This window comes from Haliotis asinina, chromosome 15, assembly GCF_037392515.1.
Source record: "Haliotis asinina isolate JCU_RB_2024 chromosome 15, JCU_Hal_asi_v2, whole genome shotgun sequence".
In the NCBI taxonomy this organism is placed as follows: domain Eukaryota; kingdom Metazoa; phylum Mollusca; class Gastropoda; order Lepetellida; family Haliotidae; genus Haliotis; species Haliotis asinina.
The window spans coordinates 9,097,254-9,111,856 of NC_090294.1; the positions used below are offsets into that span (position 1 = coordinate 9,097,254).

Genomic DNA, 14,603 nt, shown 5'->3' on the forward strand with positions numbered 1-14,603 from the left:
TTAACAACACGGTATACACAACATTAGAACACGATATACTCTCATCATTTAGTAGGGGTAGTGGATTAACCAAGCCGTGAAAGCGTTCGTTCATCAGGCCGAAGTCCCGGGTACGATTTGCTTCAAATATTGCAGTGGTTAAAACCTTCGTCATGCCGAAGACCCGGTGTGTCCCGACAGCCCATTTCTGGTGTCCCTCGTTATGACATTGCTTGAATATTGCCAAGAGCGGTGTAAAGCTAAAGTCACTCACTCACTGCAGCATGCAGGCGTATACCTATTCCATTCGAAACAGCGTGCTGTTCCTTACTATAGCAATAATGACGTCTACACATTTGCTAGACGACAAAACATCCGTTTGGAGGAAAGATGACATACACGCTGTATACGTCCAACAAACATATGCCAGTGTCAGTACACCTTATCCGCGTATAGAAATTGAAAGAATTGATGATATTCATGCTTTCAACCCGAATAATATCTCCATTTACAAAGACGTCCCATAAAGCCCCGCAGTGAGGGCTCGGTGTTGTTCGAGTAACGTGTTCTCTATAGCTACGTATGGCAGATGACTACAGGTGATATAAATATGTATATACCACTCAATACAGAGGCAATCCATTGTGACATATCACTCATATGTGTACAGATCATTTTTCTGTTCATTATTGTCTTGCAATCTCTAGGGCATCACGTGACTAACTGGAGTCGGAACAGAGATAATCTCTGCGTGGCCACACGCGAGATAATTCGGGGGAATCTTCAACGAAGTTAACGCACCGTGAGACAGATATCCCCCTCCTGCTGTGGGGAGGAGATTCTTGAGAACTCCCAGTGTCCGTCGTGAGGGGACAAAATGTCGCGGCCCAAGGGCAGGGTGAGTTTGTAGTTTGGTTGTATTAGTGTGCTTTCATTTGGAATTCTCACAACACCATTAACGAAGTCATAATAATTATAGTGATTTGACTGGCCTCGTCTCTTGAAAAAAACTATTTTGTATGGTCTTACAGGTCATACATATGAGATGGTAACAGCGATTCTTTCAGGAAGGGGTGACAGAAAAGGGTTATATGTGCTGAAGTGTCATTGTTTGGAATACGGGTACGTTAGCAGGGATTTGTACGTAATACAAGTATGTGGGTAAGAGGTTTGCTAGGAATACGTATATATTGGATGTAGGTAAGGATTTGGGGGTAAGATGTGTGTTTTGGAAGGCACAGACTTTAGGAATTACTGGCACGTTTGAGGTAGAGGCTGATAATACGGTTCGTCGATTCGTAGAGTTTACTTGATCGTCGCTTATGTCTTCTGATTGCCGTTACACGTGTTCCGATATCGAGAGCGTTGAAAGGCGTGGGATTATGATGACGCGTGCATGCATGTATTCTTATTCGGTATAAGATAACAGGTATGCTTGAAGAAATGGTTTAGGGGTAACAGGTGTGTTCGACGAGTGGGTAGAGGGGTAAATCAAAAGATGTTTTCTGATTATTATATATAGTCTGTACTTATGATGCCATCTGCGTGGTTTCTTTCATGTTAGTGAGCCCCCTACCTGGTGTAGCGGTTAGTGGTCCACACGGAGATCGCGGGTTCGATTCCCGACCGCGCCATACTAAAAAACGTTAAAATATGCTACAGGCGCTGGACATTAATGGGTACAACAAGGACTGGCCGGCTCCGCGTTAGTTTAATGTGTCTGAATGGGGGTATTCATGCTTAACTGCGGCATGGTATCTCAGTGAGCTTGCACTGTAAAACCAGCGCACGTAAGTCTGGTCTTACCTCTTTACCTGTTTCACGTTAGTAAAACTGTCCCTTTATTGCTGATGTGCTAATACCAGCTTATGTAAATAGTTCATCATTAATACGTTTTTCTTTTGCCCTACACATTTTGATTAATCCAAATAATCTATTGTTAACATCTTTTAAGACGTCCATATCTCTCAACTATCTTTGAGAAAAGGGGGTATTTTCCCTCTGTTTTGATAAATCTCATAACAACCCAGCAGGAAGTGCAGCAATGAACCACGTGGTGTACCGATAAAGCTATAACTTATCCTGATACCCCCAGCAGCTTAGCACTAAACACATGGATACACTATAATCTGGATCAGTGTTAGCTGAGGATTAACGCCTAATCTACTTGATTTCTACGTTCATTTGGAGCTTGTGGGAGTTGTACGCTGGCTGTGTGTTGTCACTCGGATACAGAATGGTAAATAGAAACTGCCTTTGACAAAATTAACATTGGTGTAATGCAAGACATGTTTAACATTGATGAAGTACAAGACTTGTTTAACATTGATATAAATATAAGGCATATTTAACCAGAATCAACCGTAAAATGTCTCAGTGCGTTTGATCACAAATCGACCAACTCACAATTAATGTACCCAGTTTGTTTGTTTTGTAAATTGTCGTGTTTAGTAATTGTCCATGTATATGACTGTAAATAATCGACCAGACAATCAGGTGATCATGCACGTCGAATTTGATGAAAACCACAATGAACACAATGTACATTAGACCAAGGAAAAATATCGAGTTATCCCAAGTTCGAGACATCCGACCGGGACATATGATCACAAATAAATCAAAACAGATTTCATGTATACTTATTTTCACTCACGGAGATCGCCGTTACAGACGATACAGATCATGCTACAGTGGCCATCTTGAAGGATACAAATTTTTTGCATTTGGCTTTAGATAATGTACATGGAAATGCATATTATTTCTATATACGATAATGTATGTGACTTGTAGAGTTGCATACTTGCTCACTTTCATACATTTTGCGGGTTGATTTCAAATTTGGATACGTCACTACTTTACATTCCGATGTTTACATGTGGCTTTACATGTCCAACACAAACGAAGGCGAATAAAACATATAGCTTCGACTTCTCACCTGTGACATGGGTATCTAGTTTATATGTTATGAATGGGCTGGGAAAATGGCTGTGCGGGAATGAATAGGCTGTAGACACGCTCGCTGTCGTGGGATTACTGACTGTTATGATATAAACTATGATATGAAACATAAACTTCACACAGGTTGCTCGGGGTACTCTGGGTGTCATGTTCAGGGTTTTCTGTAGTAGGTCGTGTGAACCGTCTTTGCGTAAAGGTTAAGTGTCTGTTGTCCTTTTACTTCCAACGTGTACACATAAGTACTTACATACCTGAATAGTTATATTTCCCATCAGTGTAATGTTAAATTATTTCACTCTGAAACACTATATACAACATGCCATTTCATAAAAAATGAATATCGCTCTCGTTGTTTCTAATTTGAGTGTTACAAAGTATGAACTATCACCTAATTATACTGGACAAAAATATGTATTGGATATATGTAAAGTTTGAAATAATTGATAGTGATATATTTATTTACTGACACGCTGATAAGATATCAATCATTGAAATACCAATATCCCTAACTCATTTTGTCCAGGACAAAAAGGGTGTATTGTTTTAGGTGTGACGTTTCCTTCAAGAAATGTAGGTGGAATCTCACATAATTCCACATAGCTGGTCGACAGTGGGCGTAAACCCAGCTAAGTGTGATTGATGGTAGCGTGAATATTGTGAATATTACCTACATGCATTGAAGAGTGAACACTCCTAAAATGTATTTTCTAAAGAACATTGTCTTACATAATAGTCAGAAATGACATATATATGACAGAACAAGGGCTCTGTATTTGACAAAGTTAGTATACGGACTATTTTTATAACTCTGGAGTATGGATCGTATGAATTGTGTGAGAAAACACAATCCTTTTTTTCAAAACATCTTTGGGTAACAAACACATTCACAATTGTAACTAAATATTTGTAAATGGTTTTTGAAAATGTCTATATGACAATGGTAAGAGCTTATGCATAAACTAGTGTTAAGACTATGCGCGATCCAGTGCTGTCGATCATTGATAACCACATTTACTGCATTTTAAAAAAAAGAAAACATGACACATGCTTTCGCTCCGTAGATTTAATAAACATGTGTTTTTGAAACATTATTCTCACTATGTTAATTAACGTATAAATTCAAAATGCATGTACACGATACTAACTTATAATGCATGAATGCAACAAGAAATCACCATCAAATATTATTACCACTCACATCCTAATTATCTCTGAATTAGTTCTGCTGTCAGGTTCAGTTTGGTTATTTAAAGTTAACCAATACAGAGCTTGATTATTCACTCAGTACCAGTGCCACACTACCACGCCTTAGTTTACCAGTCACAGCTGAAGGTCCCGGGGTAGAATAGGCCTTCAGCAACCCATGCTTTCCATAAAGGCGACTGTGCTTGCCGTAAGAGGCGACTAACGGGATCGGGTGGTCAGGCTCGCTGACTTGGTTGGCACATATCATCGGTTCCCAATTGCGCAGATCGATGCCCATGTTGTTGATCACTGGATTGTCTGGTCCAGACTCGATTATTTACAGATCGCCGCCATATAGCTGGAATATTGCTGAGTGCGGCGTAAAACTAAACTCACTCACAGCTGTATAGAATGCAATGTTTTGTTGGTTACAAAAATGCTGAACATAAGTTTTTAAGCATATCCTCTTTGAACTGATAACATCTAAAATAGGAAGCTGAATTGCTCTTCTGTAATCCATGGTTGGCTTCAGGGGAGACTACCGGGATCGGGTGGTCAGACCCGTTGACTTGGTCGACACGTTATCGTATCTCAGCTTCGTAGATGGATGCTCTTGCTGTTGATAATGATAGTTCAATAATCCATGTCAAACTGTAAAACAGTATTCAAATTGTCATTCATTCATTCATTCATTCATTCATTCATTCATTCATTCATTCAATGATTAATGTGTTGGTACTAACGTATCTGACAAAGTTGCCAGCTAGGATCAGTGACTCTGTTAATTAATCTGAAGAGGAAATCCATTCCCTACGTCCTGAAATAATTTTTTTTCGTGGCACATATTGATTTTAGTGTATTCGATGTATCTTATCCTGTTTCGTCTGGTAATACTTCCTCGTTGTGGTATAACTCGATACAACATCTGTTTTTACTTGGAAAAGTAATTTACTTGAATACGTTTTGTTTATCACAAATGCATTTCCATCACCCCAGCCACATTTACTGTGAATCTATATATTTCTTTAGTGTCGTGTTAAAATTATTTCCTGTAAAATGACATAATTTCCAGAAGGAACAAAGGTTATTTGATATCTATCCCGCTCTCCTCTAATATTGCTCAAATTAAAAGAGGCACCTTTTATTTTTCAGTCGAACAGGCGGCGTGCCAAAGTAAAGGTACGTATCGGTTATTTCCCTTGGCGCACTCTCATCTCCTATGCGGTCCATTTGTCAAGTTTGTCATAGCGACGAAAATGGCGACGAGAAGCCAGTCAAAAATCTCATCCAGAGCGAGTAAAGCATCTCTTCATGGATCATCATCGAATTTGTCCTCAGCCAAGACTGATGGAAAAAATAAGAAAAAAGTGACAGTGGTACACTTTGATTTGGTTGTTTTCCATTGATTTTTCAAAGATATCTGACGATATTATCTGTCCGCGGCATGTAAACAAAGATTTGGAAAGGCCAAAAACACTGACACCTACCTGACAGCTCAAAATTAGTTCTTGAATTAACGTATTTGGGTATTTGTGAAGTCCGCAACAACATGTCATGAATATTATGCAGAAGATATTAACCACCCATGATTTCAATAGTCTCTAAAATCAAAGCTACACTATTTTACAAAGGTTATTGCCAAGTTTAGGTACAGTTAATCAATTCATGATTCTATAGCATCACATACATGCTACAGAACAGTTGGATCCAAACTGATTAAGACACATATGTATGTTTGTGGCCCTTTATTTCATTGTATAGGACGGTGAGGCAGATGAGCGGGAAGGAGCCCTGGCCTTCAAAGTGTTGACAGCAGACCAGACACGAGAACTGCAAGCACTCAGTGTGGAACACATGCAAATGTAGGTAGCACAGATTTATAAGTTTGGTATGGAATATATAACTTGAGAAACTGTTAATATCATGCTACATGTGAATTAACTAAGTTCTGAGATGTGTATAGCACTGAAAGAAGTCCAAATTTTACCTGACCCCACCCAGACACCTGGTTTACATTTCATGCATTAGGTACAAAATGTCCTATCTGGCAAATCTTTTGCCAGAGTCCTGGCAAAAAACTATTTATGGTACATGTTTAAAACAATTGTATGTACACCACAGTTTCATGTTAATATGTACATCAAGGAAAACATGTAATGACAGAAAGAAAGACCTGGATCCTACTAGGGATCCACCCAACCTGAAAACCAAAGTTACCATTCCAACTCATTTATGTGCATGGTGATCCTTGAATTGACTTAGAAGTCAGACTGACAACTGTATTGTAAAACATGAACTACAACATATTTCTAAGTATCATACTATTCACCAGATAAAATTACCAAATTTTTCAATCATGACTGTTTTCAGGAAATTATGTGACATATTCAAGTTAGACTGTCACTCAACTGACCTGCGTGAGGCCTCAATACTAGACTTTTACACAGCCTCTGTGTGGTGGGGAAAGGAAAAGGCATTCTCTATCCAGCAGCTGTCAGGATTCTTTACACTCGTACACACACTCTTTGAAAATGTCAAAGGTATTCTTTTATGTACATGTTTTATAGATACAATGATCGATTTGACAGTCTTTGAATCTGTTAAGGTACAGTTGCTGAACTATGGGAAACCATGTTGCATCCCCTTGTACATGTATATGCATACATACTCCATGTAAAAATACCAATGTCAGGAGTGAGTTTCGTTGTATTTTGACATTTGTTCGAACACAGAAAACAGCTGTTCTCTGAAATTTCTAAAGTATCAATTTGAAGTATGTCTACTTTCTGGAGACCTTTTACTGAACTGCTCCATTTTCTGAAAATGCAAACTAAAGTTTGCCAAAGAAAAACATCTATCTTCAGTAATGTCTGTTACAAACATGAGGTAAAATCTGTGATGTGTGATGATTTACATGTATCCAGAAAAACACCTATCATTGGTTGAAAATCTGAAGGAGATGAAGAAGATGCTTGTGGGTATTGGAGCTGAGAATGGACCAGACATGCAGTATGGAGGACTTGAGTTCTTTGATGTGAACCAGGCTAAAGACATCACAAACTATCTATACAGCAGGTGGGCAACAAACACTGCATGGTCATGTAGCACGATAGTCTCCACAGCTTGTTGTACCATATTTCTGATGGATCTGTTGGTGGTATCATGGACATTGGAAGATTCCACTGATTTTAAAGTAATGTTGCGAATAGAAAAAAACCCTGATTTTAGGCTGCTATTCTGTATTCCTCAAATCTGCACAACTGCAAATAGGATATCTCAAAATAATTGTCTTCAGCCTTACTGGGCATGCAGTGCGAGAGGACATCAAGAAAAGTATGTTTACATGTGAAATCAGACAAAACTTGAAAAAAATATAACTCCTGAAAACATTACATCAGACTTTTGATTGCAATTAGGTCACTCAGATGGGTATGACGATGGCCCATCGACTAACCAGGCATGAAATGCATGCGCTGTCTACTGGCACAAGGGGTCCTCTCAAAGATATTTTGCCATTTTCATGTGTGCTGATTATCAGGACTTGATAATGTTTTATATATGCTAAGACGTGACGTCATGTACTTCCCCAGTAATAGTGAGACGCCATGGTCATTACATCCTTCATAGTTTCAGCATGAAAGTTATTATTTTTTACATCAGCTATTGTTTATAATGAAGCTACGTCTGATTTCAATATGGACATTTATAAAGTGCCCTTTGTAATATAATATCATCTCACACTAATTTCCATAGCGCCTTGGTCTGTTACAAATAAGTCCCAAATAAATGAACTTTGAAAAAAATCTGCACTGCTCATTTCTGCACTAATCTGTCCTCAGTAAAGTCCATTTAGCTACGTTTCCTATCTCCCTACCACTGGAACTGTAGTTAGACTGAACTTAGTTAAACAAGTTTTTCACACTTTCATATATTAACTTCATAAGCTGTTGAGATAAAAGTGAAAAATCGTCTTTTTTCCTATTTCAAACGGTACTTTAGTGATCGAATTTTTCATTGGTGTACTACTTAGGACTTTAATTTGCATATGCAGGTCTTTGTTGTTATAATCTGTAGTACTTTGTGGTATGAAACACACTTTGTAATTTGAAACACTGTTATTGCTGAATGTATTATTCCGTGGGGAATTTGTACAGGTTAACAATGTTCAGAAATGTCCAGAATAAAAGATAATACTTTCATAGAAATATCTTCTTAGTTACATTAAGAGATATTTCAGGATTCATTGGGTTCATTGGATCTCAACTTGGACGAACTCCAAGGAATTTGAACTGTAGTAAATAGAGCATTTTCCAGAGAATGTTTGTGATTCGAAACCATGATCACATCATAGCAAAAGATGGGACTTGATATTAATGTCATTAAGGTGATAAAGGAAGGACTGATTAGCTCTGTACTAGTGTACTGCGTCTGTGAGAGTGTCCATGTTAACTTCTTGTATCTCTCAGGAAGCATAATAAAACTGTATCAGTCTAGGCTAGAACAAGCAGACTCTCACAAATGCAAATAATTTTATACGAGCAAAATAAACTGGAGCAAGACATTAAACCTCATTTCACACTTCCAAGGAACTTGACATATATATGTGTGTGTTTTCCAGTTTCTTCCAACACTACACGTTGTATGAGTACATGTTCTCAACACTCCAAGCTGAGGAAATCATTGGGACGGATGTAAGTTGAGAGTTACTTCCAGACATAAATAGAAGCATAAAAACATACTATAGAGGACCGTACATGTTTGCTGTCCAATACTGGAATACTTAACATGCATAATATTGTTTTGTTACATTTAGATATAAATAAGTGACTTTTTTGTACAATGGTGTCTTGTTTCAGAAGTGTATACCCTTTAATATACATGGGTATCTTCCTTAATGAGTTGAGAGTAAAATGGTTGATCATATGACAATGTGTTCCAGCTGGATGTGGAGGTGGCCAAGGCAGCAGATGTCCCTTTTCCCCCTCCCCTTGATGAGGGTGTGTCTGAAGAACACTTCAACCAGTACATTGCAACGCCCCCTCCTACACCAGTACCAGAGGTACTTTGGTTTACTGTTACATACATCTAACACATATCACAGACTGGCTACTGGCCTCCTAATAAGTTGTTGGACTTAACTTACAGCCTATGGTCTGGTAACTTCATATTTCTGTCAACCATTTAACAACATTGTCCAGTGAGATTTGACACAAAAAATACCTACATATTATACTTTGGTCACATAAAACTTGTGATTGTAAGAAATTTTCACTTCAACTTGGTTCCACCTGAGTCAAATGTTTGAAGTTAAATAACAAAGACAATTCAACCACAAGAAAGTGTAGGATGTGTGCACTTTATAAAAACTCTCTGTTTTATTTCAGCCTGTGGAAGATACTACTGAAGAAGTTACAGAGCTGCAGATTGATGAGAAGATGTCGGAGAACATCTTCTCAGAGCTGTCTGTGGAAGATGTGAAGGAGGTGATTGAGAGTGTTGCCAAGGAGATGCTGGGAGGACTGCAGGTATGTATACAAAAGAGATGGAGATGCTAAAGGGCGGGTTCTGTAGATATTTCATTGTCTAATTTATTCTCTGTCATTATCCAATGTTCACTCAACCACAGTCATAATGACACATGGGAGGGTTTACACAGAAACATGTCAGTATCTTTTGTTTGGTGCAACAAAGTTTATAGTGAGATTACAGGACACAACAGGAATACCACTGACACTTCATTACTCAATAGTTTTGCTAATTAATATCTAACACTTCCCTATCAGCTTACTCATCAGGTCCTTGCTATGATTTATAACTTGTGTGCAATTATTTCAGACGGAAGTAACAGCCAAACTGAGAGAGAAGGAAAATCAACTGATATCTAAGATCAACAAAATCCATAGGGTGGCAGAGACATGAAACACGTTTTTATAATTAAACCCATTTACACTGTGATATATATCCATTGTTTTCAGCAGAAGATTAAGTACTAATGAACTGATTTTGTTGTCAGATCTGTTATCAATTATCTGTATGTCATCAATTTCATAAAGTGAACCCAGTATGTTTATTGCAGTCTGCAGGGACTGTATACTGTCATTTTGTAAATAAAATACATACACCTGTGTTGTGTGTCATAACAGAACCATGAGATACATTTCCAAAGCTTTACTTCCAAACTCCACAAGCCTTCAAGCTTCCAAACACATACAAGGATCAAACATAGACACATTCATATTACGCCTTATTCAGGAAATGTAATCAATATGTTTCTTATCTCCACATCTCCACAGAACAATCTGGTCTTTTGAGACGTGTCTTGCTAGAAACTCACAACATCTCAAAAGAGCTCAAAGTAACTGAAACTTCACTTGCTGAAAGTCCCAGGGACCAATGAAATAGATCAGCTGTATATGAATACTCTGTTAGTATCACGACCACTGTGTGGCCATCTTAGACGTGTACAGTTAGAGTTGAGTAATACAGATAGACCTTGATTTTTCTGAGTCCCATGTAGTAATGTCACCTTGGTCTACTTATCCTGGATAAGGGTTAATAGATTCATAGCACACATAAATGTCTCTGTCAATATTCACATGACAATCTGTGTTTCCAGGGTCCCATGCCTCTATTTAGCCATTCCGAGGATGGACTTGATCATAGTTCCAATTCCGTCATAGATCTCGTGTACAGCTGTCTCACACATGAAAGCAGGGGTTGTGACGATCTTGTTCTTGCTGTCAACATGACATTCCTCAGAGATGTTAAGGTCATAACAGAGGCAACCACTTCCTCAAGTCATATTATTAATGTACTGTGGAGAAGGAGAACATGAAAATGACAGCTACTTTTATGAGATATCAGAAGTTGAACTTGACATGTTTTCCTTCAAATGTCTTTGACACAAAAGAAACAACTAATTTTGATAAACCTGCAACACACAGGGTGTGCAATGGTTCCTGAGGTGCAAAGGCAACCAATATGATTGATTTCAGAATCTACTGTACCACTAACACAACAAAATTAGTATGCTAGAAGATTTTCATGATCATGAAATATCTTTTTTTTTCTGTTTTAATACAAGTCAGTTTTGACTTCAAAAGTTTAAAAAATCCAGTAATCAAATCTGACTCATACATAGCAGTGATTGAAAACGTAGGCACAATTAGGTCACAGTGACCTGTAATCAGCTAATCAAAAAGGCCACCTGCTCACATCACAATAACTGGGATCTACTCTGACCCAGAATCACCATAGATATCCTAGTACTGACAGCACGACAAACCCAAGAAACCCAGAAAAGAAGTCTCAATTTATCTGAGCAAGAGCATGGAGGTGTATACTCAAAGAGACCATGTTAAACAGACTATCTAAAACTTTATCAACAGACTGATGTAACCATTATCAAGGATACAGTCACATTCTTTTTAATATGTCTGGATCCCAAGGCCTCAATGGCGCCGGCTGTTCCAGCATATGGGAACCTCCCTCCTTCCTCCTGGTCTGACCCCACAGTGACCTCACAGCCTGGTATGACCTTGGCAGCCAGCACAGGGGCAATACAGCACAGTCTGCAACAGGATTAGATTTTCCAAATATAGCCTCACAACAATTCAATTAAAAGAAAAAAAAAAGCAAAAACAAATCACTACCAGTGTGTTTACAGATAATTTGTTGGTAAAAGGTGTTTTGCAGCAGTCTGGAAATTCCTGACACAATTGAGACTTACGTTTGTTGAAGAAGAGCACATAACTGAAATCAGTATGACGATAACCAGACATATACACAAGTTAATACTACGATGTATGCATAATGAACAATGCATGTTAGTGGCAGTCACTCTTAGGTCCATAGTAGCTTATTACTCTTGCAAGAAATGACTTGTTTCACTTTAAATGATGATCCACTTGACCCTCCAAAACATAATTACTTACAGATAGTTTTCATTTAACAACAAATATGTAAAACCATTCCACATGATCTCGACATCAAATGGACAAATAAAGCAAGATGGACTTGTCCAGATTACCCAATGGGTTTGGCTGCAGTGTGGAACTCCCTTAGCACTCTCTCTACATCAGAATCTACGGACATCGCTGTCCCTTCTGTTGCAAATGTAGATCTGAAAATAGGATTACCTGCAATAATAGATCAATTATTGTTTCTCTCATTAGTAGAAAGAGCAGGATTAAACCAGCAATGTTCTTCAGGATGAAAGTGAGTGTGAGAGATTAGGGACATTACATAAAACAATGATAATCTTCAGTCTACATTTGTTTTTGACCTTCATGATGATAGTGGGTATTGTTAAGCTCTTTCCAATTCAAAGGTCTTTTCATATCAAATTTATTGCTAAAAATCTTTAAATACATAAACTTTTGCATTTTATTATTACAATACGTGAAGCAACCTACAAGTTTTTGGCTGCACCAAATCCCCCTGGGAAAATAACAGCATCAAAATTCTGTGCTTTCAATCCTGAGAGTGCTTCCACCTTGCCTCTGGCGATCCGTGCTGACTCCAGCAATACATTCCTAGAAATAAAACAGTACAGTAACTGTCATCATTCAATGTTGGGTTAGGAATACACTTTGCTGCATTGGCTGCAGACACTATGCCGATGGCAGTACCTACATAGTGATTAAAGCAATGATCAGCTATGGCTACACCATGGGTTTCATCCCCAACATGATATTGCTTCCCCTGCCTGCATGGTGATTGAATATTCTTACAATTGGCTTTTAACCATACACACTCACATTGCCACATTAAATTGATAATCTTTGTTCCATCTCAAACAAAACATATTCATTCTGCAAGTGATGCACATTCTTGAGTGAGTGTTTTTATATTTAGTATCGTGTCTCTGAGCAATATCTCAGCCATATCGTGACAAATGCACATTCATGCTTAATACACAACAATTGTAATGAATGTGCAACTTAACATGGTGAATGCACTCAAAACTACTTTTGGATTTTCAAATTCATACCTGTAATGACTGATTTCAGAAGGTGACAGTTGTGTGCCTGATATTCATAATAATCCGCAGTGACACCTCACCTGTTCGGTTCCATGGGCTCGCCCTTGGTGTGGTTGACGACATGCATCTGGTCCTTGTCGGGAGCAAACATAGAGACATCGGCACCTCCTCGGCTTAAGTGAACCAGTATACTGCAGAGATACGTAGGTAAAGTGTGTAGAAACTATACATGAACAATTCACACATTTTTATGAAAAAATCAATACAGTTATTTGTCGCATAGCATTTCCCTTATTAACACAAACATTCTTGAAAGAAATACATTTACAAATAAGTAAAAACTTTAAATATCTTCATTTAATACCAAGTTGTCTAAGGATGACATTCTGTGATGTTCTAAAGTGTCCATGACTGTTTTATATTCAGGGATTTTCCTGCTATTGAATTTTGGGATGCTATAGCAAAAATCCTTCCATGTGTATGGGTCCCAAAAACACAAATGTGGTGGCAAAAAAATGTCAAAATTTAACATAATCCTCTTCCATGAGTGACAGAAGACTGTCAGAAGAATGTGATGGTTCATTACAGATTTTGAGTTTCCCAAGTCCAAATGCTACCAAAGGACATATAGCTTCCACTCAGTATTGCATTGATTAAATAATTACAGAACTTATTTTTAGGTGTTATCAAATAATGAAGAAGCAGTATTCCATCTTACTCATCTATACATTTTTTTGCAAAGTGCATCTCTTTATGTCTGTACTCCATTTTCACGGATACTAAACTGGATCCATTAAGATTTTACCTGAATAAATCCCTGTTATATACCAAACGTCCTGAAGGGAGCATTTTCTGATATTCAGATACTCACGTGACTCAAAAACTATAAAATACATTTGCATAATTGAGCAAAATAAACACTACTTACGCAGATGCTTCGTGAACTTCACTCCCATCATAAACACCACATCCAGACAGGACCTGAATAAAGAGCTAACTTTGGCACGATTGTTATCTCAGACAATAAACAATATAAATGAATCTTTTAACTTCATAATCTAGCACACACATAAATCAGCTGACTGTGAATGGTTGTTAAAGTTGTTTAAGCTTCTTCTGATTCCTGTCTACTGTCATGGCTATTTATCGAAAAGAAAAATCATACATTCTTGTTATGTTGCCTATCTACGTTGTAAGAAGGTCCACTTCTACAACGCATGCTACAAGTAAATCTATGTAAAACTGTTTCAACTAGATCTTTTTATCTTACCAGTTTTGAGATTACATGAGTAACCATCAAATTCTGCTGCTACTTACCACGGCAACTTTCGTTCCAAGTACACCTGAAGAATGGATCAGTCTACTAGTACTGGTGCTAATAAGACCGTGTTTCAGAACTGACACAGCCTTCCTTGCTAACATTTTGCTTAAATATTGGCGTTTTGCAAACTTGCAGGTGACCGGTCGGTGCCTGTAGACACTGCGAGTGCTCTCCCTT

At 38.0% G+C, this 14,603-nt stretch overlaps 2 protein-coding genes across 3 annotated transcripts; one reads left to right on the forward strand and one right to left on the reverse strand.

Moving 5' to 3' along the window:
- The first annotated feature begins 694 nt into the window (after window positions 1-694).
- LOC137266036 (ciliary-associated calcium-binding coiled-coil protein 1-like) lies at window positions 695-10,248 on the forward strand. Of its 2 annotated transcripts, XM_067801536.1 has the most exons (9): window positions 695-877; window positions 5,275-5,301; window positions 5,884-5,984; window positions 6,493-6,662; window positions 7,047-7,197; window positions 8,741-8,813; window positions 9,062-9,181; window positions 9,507-9,647; window positions 9,958-10,248. In XM_067801536.1, exons 1-9 carry the CDS (start codon window positions 857-859, stop codon window positions 10,039-10,041), a joined length of 888 nt encoding a protein of 295 aa, XP_067657637.1. In that variant the 5' UTR covers window positions 695-856; the 3' UTR covers window positions 10,042-10,248. The 2 variants fall into 2 exon arrangements, with proteins under 2 accessions (XP_067657637.1, XP_067657636.1); XM_067801535.1 differs by lacking the exons at window positions 695-877; window positions 5,275-5,301 and adding an exon at window positions 5,348-5,498.
- Window positions 10,173-14,603, reverse strand: LOC137266042 (glutamine amidotransferase-like class 1 domain-containing protein 3, mitochondrial). The gene is made up of 7 exons (XM_067801541.1): window positions 14,423-14,603; window positions 14,034-14,086; window positions 13,186-13,296; window positions 12,537-12,656; window positions 12,152-12,244; window positions 11,537-11,693; window positions 10,173-10,876 (listed from the first exon to the last, which is right to left on the reverse strand). The coding sequence occupies exons 1-7, from the start codon at window positions 14,525-14,527 to the stop codon at window positions 10,751-10,753; spliced, it is 765 nt and encodes a 254-aa protein (XP_067657642.1). The 5' UTR covers window positions 14,528-14,603; the 3' UTR covers window positions 10,173-10,750.

What these genes read in the sequence shown, in the direction of transcription:
- LOC137266036 (XM_067801535.1), top strand. Translation starts at nt 5,379, where the DNA reads ATGGCGACGAGAAGCCAGTCAAAAATCTCATCCAGAGCGAGTAAAGCA. An exon ending in AGTGTGGAACACATGCAAAT is followed by an intron (nt 5,985 to 6,492) that starts GTAGGTAGCACA and finishes GACTGTTTTCAG; the next exon opens with GAAATTATGTGACATATTCA. An exon ending in AGGAAATCATTGGGACGGAT is followed by an intron (nt 8,814 to 9,061) that starts GTAAGTTGAGAG and finishes AATGTGTTCCAG; the next exon opens with CTGGATGTGGAGGTGGCCAA.
- LOC137266042 (XM_067801541.1), bottom strand. Translation starts at nt 14,527, where the DNA reads ATGTTAGCAAGGAAGGCTGTGTCAGTTCTGAAACACGGTCTTATTAGC. An exon ending in GAGCCCATGGAACCGAACAG is followed by an intron (nt 12,657 to 13,185) that starts GTGAGGTGTCAC and finishes TTTTATTTCTAG; the next exon opens with GAATGTATTGCTGGAGTCAG. An exon ending in ATATTAAAAAGAATGTGACT is followed by an intron (nt 10,877 to 11,536) that starts GTATCCTTGATA and finishes AACATCTCTGAG; the next exon opens with GAATGTCATGTTGACAGCAA.